Source organism: Parasteatoda tepidariorum, chromosome 8 (genome assembly GCF_982258835.1).
Source record: "Parasteatoda tepidariorum strain Cologne lab strain chromosome 8, Ptep-v5.0, whole genome shotgun sequence".
NCBI classification, from domain to species: Eukaryota; Metazoa; Arthropoda; class Arachnida; order Araneae; family Theridiidae; genus Parasteatoda; species Parasteatoda tepidariorum.
The window spans coordinates 38,452,875-38,469,817 of record NC_141762.1 but is presented as its reverse complement, the minus strand read 5'-3'; the positions used below and the strand labels follow the sequence as shown (position 1 = coordinate 38,469,817).

The following is a 16,943-nucleotide window of genomic DNA, read 5'->3' as shown; positions in this document are numbered from 1 at the left end:
AAAAGTTTTCTTATTTTTGGGACAGAACATTAAGCATCTGAAAGTGTTTTCATTACAAAAAAACTAGTTACATAAATTGTAACTTTAATTTATTGTTATCTACTTGGTTGCTTTAATAATATATATTTTAATTTGTAAAAAGTTAATTGATTTTTGATACAAAAATGAGTCTATCATTCATTTTTATGATTATCCACCTCTTAATAATATAATAAACTTCTGTTAGGTTATTACTGACCTCCAGGTATGCATGAACGTCACCAGTGCTCCCTAGGGAAGAGGGAGGCATCACCCACTTTAGTTAATTTACTTAAAATTTAAGTAAATTATTTAAAAATATTATTAGATATCTAATCAATTATAGCTTTACAAACTAATGGTTTTTCATAATACTTATTCAAGTGAAAGAGAGACAGATACCTTTAACTATCAGGCTTCTTTTTCTGCAAATATATAAAATATTTCTAAAACATTCTGAATTTGTTATGAATTTTTTTTAAAGCAGAAGTTAGTAATACGCATATTAAGCTCATATATTGTTTTAGCAATAAATATTTAAAATAGAAAATGTTTTTAGGGAAAGAGAAGAGGAAGAGGCTTTAGAAAGAGCGAGAAAAACTCAGCAACAACAACAAAAAGAAAATGCAGTGGGTAGAAGAGAGGAAAATCAAACTATTTCTCCTATTGCAGTCAAATCGAGTTCACCTACTCCAGCACCACCATCTGCTCTCAGTGAAAGAGAAGAATTGCGAAGATTAGAACAAGAAAAAAGGAGAAGAGAAGCTGTAAGTGTCACACATAGTACACATTGTACACATTTAATAACCTCCTAAAGTTTGAATTAAGGAAGCAAACATTACATACATTTTAAGAGTTCAAGTATTTAAAGTTGTGCTTTGCTAACGTAACACACTAAACCTAGTCTGGATTTTAATATATCCATTTTTTTCAAAGATAATTTTTAAAAAATTATATTCTTTGATGATTCTTTGTGTTTAATATGTCAATTTTAAAGGACTGGCTAGATCAGGGGTTTCCAACTTACATGAGACCGGGGGGCTGCAATTACAAACCAAACACCAGTCAAATGACGGGCCGCAACTTTATCAAAATTTTATATAGGACTCTTTTATGTTTGAAGGAATAAAGAAAAAAGAAACAATGGAAATAAAAAAAGGCTTCGGTGGCCATATTTTTATTTCCATTGTTTTCTTTTTTCTTTATTGCTTCAATTATTCTTTCTTTTGAAAATACTGCTGCTTTGCATGTTTTTTTCAAAGAAAGTTTTGTTATTATAGAATTAAATATTTTGTATTCTTTTGCTTATGTTTGAAGGAATATTAAATATTACTGTCTGACTTTTATCAAGTTGTACCAAACAAAAGTATTAACATTACAAATTAAAGTAAGAAGTAGATTTTTACCTGAGAAATAAATTTTTTTGCACCTTTGGTATGTTAAATTTCACAAAAATGAAGAAATTAGGGTTTTTTTTAACGAAAGCCCATAAAGATTTTTTACGAAAATTGTCTGCAAAAAAAAGAAACTAGTATATTTTAGCTCGCGGGCCACAAAAAAGACTTTACGGGCTGGATGTGGCCCTCATAGCCATCTTTGAATAGCAGTGCAGAGCAATTAGAAAATACCATGATAAGGGCCAAGATTAATATAAATAGACCTGCCAACTCTCAGGATTTTAGGCGAAATCTCAGACCACCAGAGTATTTTTTCAGACTTTCATTCAGAATTGGGTCGGTTGTTCAATGTTGGTTATAAAATGAAATAATAACTGCATAAATGTGCACATCCATACGCTTATTGCATAGAAATCTCAAAGTTTATCTCCAGATTAACAATTTTACTGTTTTGAGTGTATTTTGTTTAGCCTTAATGCTTTTTTTAAAATTTTGAGATGTCTGATAATGAAACCAATGTGTAACATTGATTTGATGAGGTAAATTTATGAATTTTTCGTGTAAAAGTGATGCTGAAATAGCTAATTTGAGGTTTGGTTCAATTCTTTCTTTTTCAAGCCTCAAATTGTTGATAGTTTTTCGTTTTAGGAAAAGATAAAAAAAACCCATTTCTTGATATTCTAATAACTCAATTTTGTGCTATCAAGAGAAAAGATTTTAAAAAGTTTTCTTTCTATTGATTAGATCTATACAAAATGATAATGATGTGAAGTCAGTTACAGGAAAACTAAGGCCTACTATGACTTGGCTAAGTAAAAGCAAGGAGTTATAATTATTCCTCTCAGAGATGGAATCTGAAATAATATTCAGCCACTTAACAAAAATCTAGACTTAATTCTATTCTTTTTTGTCAAATTAAACTGTTGACTGAAAAAGCAAAATAGAAAGAGAATTAAAAAAAACCTTTAACATTTTTAAAGAAATGCTAAATCAGTCACATAGTTTATCGTAAAACAAAAGATCAGTTTATTGTTCTTTAATTTTTAGGTTTTAGCATAGGAATGCAGGAAATTTTTCTTCTTTATTATTGTTTTGCTTATGATCCTATGCAATGGTCACAAAAAGTTACAGGTTTTTTGAACTTTTGAGGTTGGCAGGTCATAATTCAGTTGTTATCCTAAAAATAAATTGCTAACTTTAATTTTATTTGGATGAAACACAAATGGCTTAAAAAAACATAGCTTATAATTTTTTTTAAACGTAGCTACAGATAATAAAAAATTTATATGAAAACATTAAACCTAAATATGATAAATCTAATCAACTTATTTATAGTTGTATAAAAACATACAAAATTAAAATTTTTAATTTAAAACTTAAAGTTAATTTTGATTATTATTTAGGAAACAAAATAGGAGAGCTTTCTGTACAGGTACAGAGGTGTAAATGTTTCACTCTTGTTCTGAGTTTCTGCCTTGTTGAAAAGCTTTCTTATATTGAATACAATCTATAACCACCCCTTTCTTTTTAATAAAATTTACTGATATGAATTTATACTGCAGTTTTATGTTATTTTTTTCATTTATTTCACTTCTGTACATTTTTCAGAGAGCAAGCCACATTGATATGAATAGACAAAGTGACATTATGGCAAATTTTGAAGAAAACTTGTGATGCATTTTGAAACATTTACTAGTGGCTTTACTGGCTAAATATCAAGACTTGTACATAATACAGAAATTTTTTATTAATAATGTGGTGCTGTCTGTGAGCCACGTTTGTATGCGTGCTGTGCAACAGTTTGCACAGATTGCTGAAACAGTTCAAAAAAAAAAAAAAAATCCAGTTGATTTTTCTGGATGCATATTTTGTGTATGCCTTGCAATACTTCATTCCTTGCATTGGACTGAGCAGTCCAAACAGTCAAACAAACATTAAAATTTCATGTTGTATTATAGAGTCATCATTCATCATAACAAAACCATCATACGAGAGGTAGTAGTGTGACACAAATCATATATAAATAGTTCATCTTCAGTTTCGAATCATCGCCATCTACAATTTTAGCAATAGCATGGAAAGTAAAACTCTGTGAGGGAGAAATCGTGCATCAACTTTTGTACTAATACTTGTCAAGAACATAGAAGTACTATATGATTTTAGAACTATATTTACAGTTGTATATGCAAAATAGGCATTGTATTATACGCCATCAGTGCTGAGCTCAAAAGAAATACTAAAGACAACTTGCACAGGAATTTTTGCTCTGTCATAATTTTGAACTTGTATGCCAAAGGTTTCTTCTTGGTGTCATATGGTGGTGAACCAGAATAATGTACTTATTAGGGGCCAGTACCTTTCTTTCTATTCTTAATAAGCTTTAAATTCCAAATTTATGTAATTTAATATGCTGTGAAGAACACAGTCTTTCCATTTAAATATTTCAGCAGCAAGCTAAACAAAAAATATGGGTTTCTTTCTTCTCGCAGAAATTAAAAATAATAATTTATTGTCAGTGACTTGTTTCTGTATATATTTTGATGTTAGTGCAAGATATTGTAGAAAAGTGTTTTGAAAAGCCTTTTGTAATTTGTATTACATGCATGTCCTGAAATTTTTTAATTATAATTTGTCTGACTACCTCTTGTCTATTTATTTGTCATGAGAATCATGTGAAGAAATGCATTTATTTTATCACACCAGCCTCACAACTGTAAAGGTTGGTGGATAAGTGTTTTTATCTCATTGTAATCTTGCATCGGTTTATCATTTGTGAGAGGGCAATGTGCCATTCAAAGACTTGCTTGGGAATTCGTTGTTATATATTTTTCATTGCTTACTTTCTCATAAGTCATTTGCTGTGAAAATTATCTCTTATTAATGCACATAGGTGTTGTTGACATGACATTTTTCTAGAAATACCCATAGTTTAATTTCTTCTTAATTTAAAATGCCTGCTCAAAAATAAAGTAGGAATTTTCTTAAATTAATCTTTTTATATTATTATCTTTTAAATATATCTAGGAAAAAAAAGGCATGCATTTTTCTAAATATAATTAAAATTTCTATATAAATTTTTTTTAATTGTTATATCTAGGAAAATGAGGCATAGAGTTTTCTCGATGTAATTTCATTATTTCTTTATCATAACATTTTCAAAAAGAAAAAAAATATATAAATAATTAAATAGCTTATCAAACTATTTTTGATCAAAGTATTTTTTGATGTATAAAATAAAATGGTAATCATACTGTTTGTTATCTTAAAATCTTTATAAAACACACTGTTCTGAAATTTTCAAAATTTTCATCACGAAATGCTGGCAGCTTTATGGTAAAAATCTAAATTGAAATAAAAAACTACGTGAAATAGGGAAAAATAGCTTTGCATTTTTGCAGCTTTGTTAATTGTTGAAAAACTGTTCGTAAGTTTTAATTTTTAAAGTTTTGAAGAAAGAAGGGTATTTAAAAAATGTTAAAAATTTCCAAATTTTTTTTTCCTCGTTAGAGAAAAATGTTTTCCCAAAATTTTTTAAGGTGAAAATGTAATAAAATGCCAACTACATCTATGTCCTTTTCTTTTTTTAATTTGAAATAATACTGTATATAAAAAAAGTTAACTGTTATTTGCTGGCTGCTATTTTGTTTATTTATGCTAAAAAATACTCAAATATGAAGAATTAATCTTTTGAACTATAAATAAAAAAATTGTTTATCTATATATAATTAATTATGACAGTGTAATTCAACAAAAGTTCATTGTGTTCCATTTTCAAAAGAGCAAAAGGTTCAAAAGTAATTACAATCTATATTAATGAATTATGTGAAATGTAGTTATCTTTCATTTTTTTAAAAGTAAGTTTAGGTCATATAACAACTAAATTTTTTTAAGAGATTTTTATTTTTAATAGAATTTTTCCAAGTGTACTTATTTATTTTATGAAAGTCTTGTCAATAATTTCAAGCCTTTTCATGTTTTTTCTTCAATTAACATGAACTCTGGAATGTAAATTATTATATTAAAATGAAATTGCAAAAAAAAAAAAAAAGAATGTAAATATATTATTGTTCTTACCTGGTACATAGCTGACTAAATTCTGAAAGCTTTGTGTAGTTAATAACTTATTAATAGGAAAAGAAATCTTTAACAAGCTATTATTAATACAATTTATTCTTTTTAATTTTGCAATATTCTTAAATGGATTTAAAGGCTAAAATTTTAAATTCTAAACGCACAATTTATCAATTATGCTTTACACTAAAAGTTTCCTTTTGACATTACTGCCATCCTGTAAATTATTATTAAAAATCATTTTTATTGTATGCTACACACAGCTAATCCACCATTACTAGTTAGGCTGTATCAGGCTTTTGTTAAATATTTTTGTTGAAAAATGTATTAGTTTATTTAAAATGAAAACTGAGCACAAATTAGTGAAAAATCCTTTGTTTATTACTTATATCTTTTTAATTTATTTGACAAGTTTATTATAAATATATTTCATATAGCAATAAATTTAATTGGTTCAAAATTATGATACAGCAGGCAATATGGAAACTGATGTTTATGATATGCATGCAAAATCAAATAATTGAAACAAAAATGTTGTCTTGTGCAATTGTATTTTTTAGCTATTTATTAAATAGAATTAATTTTGGTCATTTTGAATGTATTATATATTTATTTAAATAATTAGTTTGCAGTGATCATATTTATTTTATTTTTGCAGAATTATTAATTTATTTATTTTAACCTTAACAAATATTATAAATGAAACAAAGTTATTTATTTTTATTCAAAACGTCAGTTCTAAAAGCTGTTGTCGATGTCAGTATAAAATTGAATGAATTAAAAAGGATTTCTAAAATTTTTTAAGCTAATTTGCTTAGTACTTTATTGCATGTAATTCATGCATGTATATATAAATATGGGTGTCAGTTGTAAATTATTTCATTGTTAATTAGGAAACAAATAGCCTATGTGAATATAGTGCTATAATGGTATTCAATTTTTATGTTTCAAAAAATTGTATCTTTGTAAGGTCAGACTTATGCTGAATATTTTGTTGTTGTTTAAATTTATTTACTGCAATAAGAAATGGAGAAATCGTACATGGAATATTCTTTCTGAATCTTAATATTTATTACTTGCTGATAGTTTCATGTTGCTTAATGCTAAAGGAAACAATTGAAAGAAGTTATACTATTTATCAATATAAAACAAACTTGTTCAATTTTAGTGCAACTTCGTTAAAATTTTAGAGTTATACTTAAGCAAGTAATAACAAGTACTAATTTTAATAAAATTATGAGTTTATCTATTATTATCAGTTTATTATTAGTATTATTTATTAATAGTGAAATTATCAGTTTATCTATTCTGATATAACTTTTTGTCTCAAGTGTACCCCTTGTGAAGTAACATTTAAATTGAGATTTTTTTTGTTAACAGCTTTAAGATTTTTATTGACAATAAAATTAAATTGTTTAAAATAACCATTTCATCAGTGGGATATGAATTTGATAGAATTTTTCAAATGTGTTCGACCTGTTTAAATTTATGTCTCTGAAAGCTTAATAAAGGAAAAACATTTTTAACTTGATTTTGTTCCAACTAAGTTTTATTTATTTATTATTTTTTTTAAAAGTTTTTTTTTTTTTTAATGCTAATTGTTGCTGAAATCCAAGGAATCAATTTTTTGTAAAGTATGTTTGTAAAATTGAAACATACAACTCTTCAGTATTCATTGATTTTAAATATTATAATGGGATGATAAAATATTATAACACGAAGTGTTAGTCTTTGCTTTTTCTAAAATTTAATGTCTTGCTATTAACAAATGGTTTAGTTTCTGAGAGTTAAGAGTATCAGAAAATTTTGTACTCTTTTGCAAGGTGTTGAAATGTTTGAGCATTATCACCATTTATTTGACAATGAGACAGGAGATCTTTAATAGACTAAAGAATGAATTTAATGCTGCTTTAATCTAATTTTAACAATTTGACCTGAATGTCAATTGAACAATAATTTTTGTTTATTGCTAAAAGTCCCAGAAATAAACTCTTGTTAGGTGTAGTATGTAAAATTAAAGTATGTGTATTTGAATTCTTCAGTTTACATTGGTTTTAGGAATGTACCTAATTTAAATCATTAATTTGGTAGCATATGATACTCTTAAATAGCACAAAGAAGGAATCAAGTGCCACTTTTAATTAAAACTTAAACATTGTTGATGGAACAATAATTTTAAAATCAAAGTATTGCTTAAGTGACTGTCAATAATTTTTTTTTCTCCAGCTATGCCAATAGTATGCCTGTGTTTTCTTAGGTGCAGCCAGTGCTTTTAATCTGCACAATGTTCTTCAAGGTAAGATTTTCTATAGATCTTCCAGCTGTCTACAATCATCTTTTATACTAAAGGAGCCTTAAAGAAGTAATCACCGTTAAAAGAAATCGGGTATTTCTTTTAACTTTGATTTCAACAAATATATTTTTCGCAGCAACTTGATTTGGAAGTTATTGTGATAAATGAATTTGAATTTCAGATATGCATTACATTTAAAATTGTTTACTTGTTAGAGTTACTTGATCTCTATCACAATATGTGAATCAACACTGTTATATTTCGTCCTTTGCCAAAATGTGTTATCTTCTTTTTTTTTTGTGTTAGATCAAATCAAATTATGTATATGTGCCCCCAGCACTTGCTAATTCAATGGTTGTGAGTCTGTGCCTCATTTGTGGATAGGATTCAAGCACATCATAATGTACATATATATTTATACTGTCCCCCTGTAATAAATTATCAAATTTGTCCCCCCCTCAAATCATTGTCTTAATAGAATTCTTTTCTTCTGGAATCTTAGTTTCTCTCCTGAAGTCATTTAATTTATCCTTTGCATTGTATGTGTATAGTAACTATCTGACATCCATCTATTGTATATTTTATTTCATTAAAGATGATATAAAGTATTTGAAATGAAAGACTTTCATATTGTTTTCTATTTATTTATTTTTGAATCTGGATAGTTTTTACTCTACATTCAAGGACATTTTTTTTAAAAAGGATCATTTATCTATTTTTATTCAACCCAGTTATTTTTAAAAAAGACAACTAAATTTCTCAACATTAAAATGGAAATAAGTCGCTATAATAATATTCTTGAATATTTTTTTTTTATCAACTTCGTGTTTTTTTAAGATTCTGGTACTTATGTTTTCTAAAGACATTTAAACTGCATTAGAAAAACATTAAGTAACAATTTTTAAACAAAATTGAATAACATTTTAAAAAAAGAAAGTTTTTGAATGAAGACTTTTTTTTTGTTAAACTTATTCGCTATTAAATTATCAATTTTATTTCTGTCTTCGCGATACAGATAAGGGTTTCTTTTTTGCTTTGTCTATTATCTATATTTATCCTCGTGTATAAGTTTTTTTTTCTTACTCCATTTGTCCAATGCAATTAAAATGGAATGTTTCATGCCACTAAAGTGAGCTTCAGCCGTGGACTAACGCAAAAAAAGAAAAAAAAAGCTACTTAAATAAACAACCGGTAACTTATTAACAGAACTTTCAATAAAACGTCCTCAATACCTCCATTCAAAATTTTGATCCTTAGGAATCCAATTTTTGAACGAAAGATTTATAATGAAGTGTTCTTTTTTACATTTCACATATTTCTAAGTTGTATATGTTAAATTATTTTGCCACCCCAAATATTTTTAAATGAAAATCCTTAAAGTCAGTATGTTTGACTGAATTTTGACCTATATTTATATTTTTAATGTTGAATTAGCTTTTTATAGCCGAAGATTATTTCTAATATGAATTTTTTTACAATTGTGATTTAATCCAATTAAAAAAAAAAAGTTTGCAAGAAGTGGCCATTAAATGAGAAGGACCTGTTTATTTTAGTCATAAACTTATTAGGTTTGAGGAAAAAATGACTACAAAGTTGTAAGTCTACCAGACACTGTCTACTAACTGAAACTTTAAATTTTCAGGTCTATGTTAAAGTTTGTTTTTGACAGCATAATAATATAAAATGTATGGATTTAAATTAGATGTTACAAGAAAATATAATTTAATTTGCTAGGATTTTTCTTCCGTTTATGTGAACATGATGATTTTTTATAGGAGTGCAGGGTGCGTAGCGTTTGTAAAAAGTATTTAAAGGTGCTTTTTTGGTGATTTCGTTTGTAAAAGCTTTTAAAGGTGCTTTTTTCAGCTGGTGTTTTTAAAAAGTGCTTTTTTTCACAAATAATTTTTTTTTCTTCAATGATATCTGGTGGATCTCGTGCATTTCTCGAAAAATGTAGCGTTTGCTACGTAATCATTCGCGGACTTTATGTCGTACCCACGTTATGACTTGCGCATGCGCGCACACTTAAAACCGAAACCCGAGTGCACCGATTAGGATAGAGAATATCAGATTCTTATGAAATGTTTTTCTTTTTAATTTAATTTAATTTTATTCTTGTTTATTTTATTTTACTTCTAACACTTTTTTGACGTAGGGGGTTAGGGTACTTTTGTTCCGAATTCAGGGTCAAGTTGAATTCACTCGGTGATATGGGAAAGTACTGATTGTTTTGATTTACGTCCGTTTCTTTTTGGGTTTTTTTAAAGCTAAAACTGTTTATAAAAAGTTTTTGTTTTTCAATAATATCATTGATTGAATATGAATTTTTTGAGTGCTTGAAAATTTTTGTAAAGTGCTTGAAAAGTTTTTAAAAAGTGCTTATTTTTGATTCAAAGATTTGGCTACGCACCCTGGAGTGTTCTTTAACTAATTTTTAATAAAATGGCAGAATTTTAAGAATTGTTTTTAGAAATAATTATTTATTCAATAGTGATTATGGCATTGAAAACTTGGTTACTTTAAAGACCACGTGATGTAAAATTTTATTCATTAAGTAAAACACTTATCTTTTTAGTTTTGCCTTATTTTTATTCGTGTAATTTCATTTAACAATAATTTCGAGTCGGTATGAACTGACCGACTCGTTAAGAAATCGCCCTAAGGAATACAGATTGTGAGATTCAGCAATAATAAAAATTACAAGAAAAGCATGAGCGAGAAATAATTTTACTCGCTGATTACGCAATTCAAAAAAAGAACGTTTTTTTATCCTTATTTACAAAGGTCCTAAATTTTTATTTTTAAAAATTTTACTATGAATGTTAAAATTTATCTCTCTTTTTTTGATTGATATCTACTGGAACAGAAGCTTATAAAATAAAGATATCGGATAGTAGGTTTTTTACAAAACAGGATAAGTAGTCAATATTTTAAGTAAAAAATCTAAGTAAATCTCGAAAACGCTCTTAAATAAGCAATAACTTGGGAACAAATACAAATTTGAAGAAAAAAAAATTTGTTCAAGTTATACAAAATGGACCTTCGAGCACTTCAAATTTCAACCCTGTAGTTACATTTTAGCTGACAGTAATTGACCAACATTTTTTTTTCGCTGTAAGTTTAATTGTTTAATCATTCTTGAAATCGAATCGTAATTTTTGTTTAATTCTATCGAACTTGCACGTTTTTCTGCACATCTACATACAATCAAGTTTCTAATGAGCAATTGAGTTGGAAAGCAAAATGTTATGTTAAGAAGGAAAAAAAAAAAAAAAAAAACGCACTTTAAATTGCATTAACTTTTGAACAAATTAGAATTTCGAAAAAAAAAAAAAAATCTCTGTGCCAAGTTCATATTTAAATGCAACCTTTTCAACATGCCAAATTTCAACTGCGTAGTCCTGCGGTCTGTGGAGCGGCCGTCCGTGTGCAGGGCCTGATTATATTCTAGGCCCAATACGCATGGGCCTAGGGCCCGCAATTTCTGAGGGGTCTCAGAAATTAGTAAAAAGTCGAATGAAAGGTGGGCTGGCTATGTGTTGGTTTAAGTACTAAATAAAAAATAATTACAGCTTACAATAAAAAATGATTCAGCTAATCAGTGACTTTTAGCAAAAATCACTTATTTCAATTGCTTGTGGCCACCAAACTATTTTTATTTTGACATAACATAGTTTTGTTGTTTTATGTTTTGCTTCAATTTATAGATACGTAAACTTTATCTTAGAAAAATAATCTTCAATTGTCTGCTTTCAAAATTTCTTAGAATGTTTCTCTTGAATCATGCAGTTCAATTGATTCTTTTTTATTATTAGGACTACTCTTCAGTAATTTAATTTCAAAAATGTCTTGTAAGGTGCCCGAAAAATTTGGTGGGCCTTGGGCCTGAATTTGTCTTGATCGGTCCCTGCCCATGTGGTAATTATTCTCGAACAAATTATGGAATGCTGAATTTTTTTTTAATTCCAGCATAGTCCCCGTACAATTTTCCACACACCTTAGTAATTCTAAGTTTTTTAGTTTTTCCTCAGCGAAACAAAACGTAATGTTAAGCACCCTAAACAGTGTCGGCCCTTACGATTTTTAAAGTAGACAGATTAAAGTATAAATATTGTATGCCTCTCTCCAGAAACTATTTTATACCAGTGGTATACAGGTAGAGAATGCGATCACGTAATAATTTATAAAAAACAACACGAGTCGGATGGTTATCCATAGATGGAGTTAGGTTGGAAAGTACGTTTTACAGGAATACTCAATTGAAGTTACAAGATTCGTGTGTACTAAAAGTCTGTCTTTGTCTTTGTAAATCTTATAAACGCAGCGTTACACATAAAAAATTGAGTTATACAAAAATTCTGTTTGAATAATTTTTGATTATCTGTGGATATTTCTTTAGTTTTTAGTTAATGGGTTCGTTAAAATACATTTGAAAACTGAGTAATTTTATTTTTGATATTTTAACATTTAAAAAGCAGAGCATAAGAATTATTTTTTTCGATAAAGAAATAGAAAATCAAATATCTCAAATTTTTGCCTGGTCTTGTGTCAAGATTAGACGAATTGATGAATGTACAGTTTAATTGATGAATGTACGAATTGATGATTGTACAGTTTAATTGATGAATGTACGAATTGATGATTGTCTCATTGTACAGTTTAATGGTGTAAAAGCCTGAAGCAACTACTTTGTTTCTAACGCAAATGAAATTCTGTACTTAGCGCAATGAAATCAAACAGTGGTGTGAAAATAAGAGGTTAAACAAACAAAAAAGAAGATAAGATCTTGAAACACTATTTTCTTGTACGAGATATTTAATCATATTTTTTGTAAGATGAATTTTTTTTATATATTGCACAATATTAAAACTTTAAAATTTTTATTGATGCTAGAGTCCTAAATTTTTGTGTGTTAGCCAGGGTAGCATGAACAGAATGATCAATTTCAAGAGAATGAAAAAAAATGTGAAATAAAAATTTTAATTAAAATATATTTTTTTACACTTACACAAAAAAAGTACTTTAAACCACACATTTCTATAAACTATAGTGTTACAAAACTTAGGTTACAAATAAAGTTACGAAAAATGTTATTCGATATTATTAAAAAGAAGTTAAATAAAAACATCTGAATAAAAGAAATTGTAAAATTTTATGTGCGCACTAAATTAATTGGGTTAGTGTTTCACTAAATTTCTAATATTCTTTTTATAAATCTTTTCATTTGAAAAAAGTTTTATTATTTCGTTTTAGAATATCCTAGTTAAGGTATTTTCTATACAAGCTGGAAACAGTTGATTTTTAAGATCTTAAAGGTTCACTATCCTTGTTTATGCCGGTCAGATATTTAAGTATTTAATTTAATTATATATTGAAAATTTAAGTTTTGATTCCATCTTGAGAATTCCGAAACTGTAATTCTCAAGATGGAAACTGAAGATTATTCCTTTACACAATTTGTGGAGAAAAAAAAATGTCATGTATTTTAAATAATTGGTGATGAATTTGGGTAGAAGTTTCAGAAAATCTGCAAAATATATTATCACTAGTGTATCAATTAAAAATGTATTATATAATTAGACTTTTTGGCTTGTACATCATTGGTGAATGAAATTACTCTTAAGTCATAACTTACATAAGTTTTCAATAAAATTTCGGATCAAATACCTTCAGGCAATCAATAAAAATGAAATATAACACAAATTTACACTCATTAATTATTAGTTTTGAATATGCGTAAAATATAATTCTCCTGTTGAGTAAATTACTTAGGCTAAAGAATGGAGAACTACCCATTTCATCAAAATTATACTAATTAACTTTCCCTTACTTAAAGAGTCAAACAATTCATTAATAATTTCTGTACATACACTTAAGTTTCATTTTCCCGAACTTCCCTCTGGAAAGGCGAGGGGAAGAATTAACGTTGGGACGAATTTTAATGTTCTTAAAGTTATTAGGATATAATTAAATCTCACTAAGTTTCATTGCACAAGTGTAGATTTTAAATATTTCTCAGGAAAATGTAATGTTATGCTTTCTTAATAATTTAATTTTTGTAGTGATTTAATATAGTAAGCTGAGCTTTGTGTTATATTTAATCTTTTTGTTTTACGAAATTTTTTTACTAGTTCTCATTCTCTGCCGCATTGCTTTTTATGTATTTATTTGTTTATTTATTTTACTTGATAAGTGGCTCTTTTTACCTTCCGAACTTAGGCATCGTTTTGCAATCTGAACTCAATTTGGATAATAATGAATTATAGTTTAGCGTTGTATAAAAGTGGTACTTTTTTTAAAATACAAAACTCTAAAAAAATATGAAACGATATTATCCTTTGAAACTTTGGATTTGTATATATTTCGGTATTATTTTGCTTCCGTGCTGGGACGTAAAAAAACCATTACCTCAGCACTTATATAAGTATATATCAGTACCAGTAGTGTGCATATTATCACAATTAATAAAGCATTGTGGCGAAATCATCGTACTTGATTCTAAAAGTTCATGCTCTGGCGAACCTAAAATATGCAATCTACGCTCAAAGTAATTCTTGTTATCTATTTGAACTGAACTGAAGTTCAAGAAATAAATCGTGGTCATCTCAAACTTCGTTACCATCGAAACCATTTGCGATACTTTGTTCTTTTTCTCTTCTTTTCTTTACTTTACTTATCTCTTTTTTCGGTAACCTGCCTTACGTTTTTCTTCATCTTTTACTTGTTCAATTATTCTTCTATGGTTTTAATTTTTTTAAGTTTTCATTAAAATTATGTTTAAATTTAGCATTTCTCCAAATTATTTATCTTTGGCGACAGTCTCAACTGAACACGCAGACTCATAAAAAACGCAACCGATTTCTCGCCAAAGCATCATTAGGATATTTTTTAAGGCTCCTGATTCGGAAAAGTAGCCTTATCTTTCATATCCAGAAAAAAAGGAAAAAGGTAAGAGAATAAAGAAAAAAGTATTGGAATTAAAAATTTTGATTTTAAATTGATTAAAAATTTTTGTTAAGTGAACAATGTTATTCAATATAAGTATAATAAAAAAGGGATATTCCGAAAATTTTAGAGGTGAATATAGTTCAAATGCAATGAATGAAGCAAATCAAGGAGAATTGTTCTAGATTACATCTATTCCATATTCTCCTCAATTAAATGGCAAGGCAGAACGTTTGAATCCTCGTCTTCTAAATAAGAGAAGAGCATTACTAATTGTATTATTTGACTCCAGACTAAAAGAAGAAATGTTGGGTGAAGCTCTAATGAAGGCAGTATATTTGTTACATTGAAGTTAATCAAATGCATACCCTCCAACTGCTACGGAATTTCCGTAGTTTCAGAAATCTTCTTTTCAGACGGTAGCAAAATTAATGTCTTAATATTTAAAAAAAATTAATTTTAGCGTAACTTGTCCACTATTACTTATAAAAGTGCAGGCCATATGGCTAGATTCTTAAGTTCTGATAAAAGTTTTATGAGAGATCCATTTGCTTTAAAAATTTCTACTTTGGTTCGCTACCACTAGAAAGAATTATTTTCAAAATCCTCATAAGTTGGAGGGTATGCAAATGTAGTGAACTCCAGCTGAAATGCGGTTTCAGAAAAGTATGAAAATATTTGGTAGTAAAATCTTCGCAAATAATCTTGGTTAGTTAAAAAAGCTACGGAGCCGAAGTACCAAACTTATATTGGTTGCTCATGCACCATATGGTTATAGATTATGGGATAAAGAAAACAGAAAAATAAAAGTTTTAAAAAAAAATAAAAATCGAGGAAATTGAATTCCATGATGATATAGAAGTTGAAAAACATTGGCAAGAAAAACTAAAGAAGAATGTATTGAAAACCCTAAGCTTAAAAAGGAGAATTTAATTCTGAAGAATTAAGAAGAGGAAAAAGAGAAATAAAACAACTAGAATACTTAAAAGATTATGTTCTTTTGACACGTCAAAAAGCTATAAATGGACCTGATTGCGAAAACTGGAAGAAAGCTATTGAAGACGCGAAAGAATCTTTGAGAGGAAAAAAAAAAAAAAAATGAAACGTGGACAACCAATTTTGAAAAGAGTGAAGCAAAATATAAGGAAATTCTAAGCAGGAAGTGGGATTTCAGAATTAAAGAAAGCTCGTTTAGTAGTAAGAGTTTGTGAACGGAAATATGATGAAAATTTTCTGGAAATATTTAGTCCTATTATAAGTTGTTTACTTTTAAAGAATTATGTTTGGTCTTACGATACAGCAAGGGTATCATATGATGAAATGTGACAAAAAAGCTACTTTTCTCTATTGAACATTATCAGTAGAAATATACATTAAGATGCTAGAAGGTCATGGGGAATCAAAGTAAAATATGCAAACTACAGAATAAAAAAAAGGTTTCAAGCAAGCTCCTCTAAATTGTTATAAAAGGTTGAAGGATAAAAAAAAAAGTTTAAATAAAAAGAAATCCCAGAACAGTGCATTTTAATAAATCAAGATAAAACAATAATACTAGGCATATACGTTGATGATGAAGTTTTAATAGATCCTAACAAGGAGAACTTGTTAATTTTATTGAAAACTTAAGAAAAGAATTTAAGATGATACAATGTGAAAAACCAGTTTCATTTTTGGGAATAAATTTTAAAAATAGTGGAACTGGGATTAAAAAATATTCATCAAGAACTTTATGGAAATCAAATAAACAATCTATAGTTGCAACGTCAAGAACTGAAGGAGAATATATTGCAGCTGTGGAATGCTGTCGAGAGCTGATCTACATTAAAACTCTAATAGAAGAAACGACTGGAAATAAAATTTCTGCAACTCTGTTGTTGTTTCTAATGTCACTAGCCGATACCAGCAAACCTGCTTGGGGAAACCAAGCATTTAAGGCAAAAAGTGTGTTTCATTCATGTTTTTCAGTAAGAATACGACTTCAGCCACACACACGTCACAACCCTTTTATCGGGCGGACCCATTCATCCACAGATAGTAATTTTTTTTTTCGTTTTTCGATCAATCTCCAATTCAGTACCCCCAGAGGTATGATTTGTTATGGGAACATGGAGGACTTTGTGACCCGAAAGATTTAACGTGTACCATTTACTACACGGGTATTCTTCGGCTCACGGGGATCGAACTCACTACCTCTTGGACTAGCTCCCAATGTCCTACGA

The 16,943-nt window shown here is 28.0% G+C and overlaps 1 protein-coding gene across 11 annotated transcripts in view; it reads left to right on the top strand.

The window, feature by feature from the left end:
* LOC107441724 (bromodomain-containing protein 2) overlaps window positions 1–5,463 on the top strand; it is a 61,990-nt gene extending 56,527 nt beyond the window's left edge. For all 11 annotated transcript variants that reach the window (XM_016055083.4, XM_043044009.3, XM_071181493.2 and 8 more), the window contains 2 exons: window positions 578–785; window positions 3,024–5,463. In XM_016055083.4, the coding sequence (XP_015910569.1) occupies window positions 578–785; window positions 3,024–3,089 (274 nt within the window). In that variant the 3' untranslated portion in view covers window positions 3,090–5,463. The remainder of the gene's footprint in view (window positions 1–577; window positions 786–3,023) is intronic.
* Window positions 5,464–16,943: the final 11,480 nt, after the last annotated feature.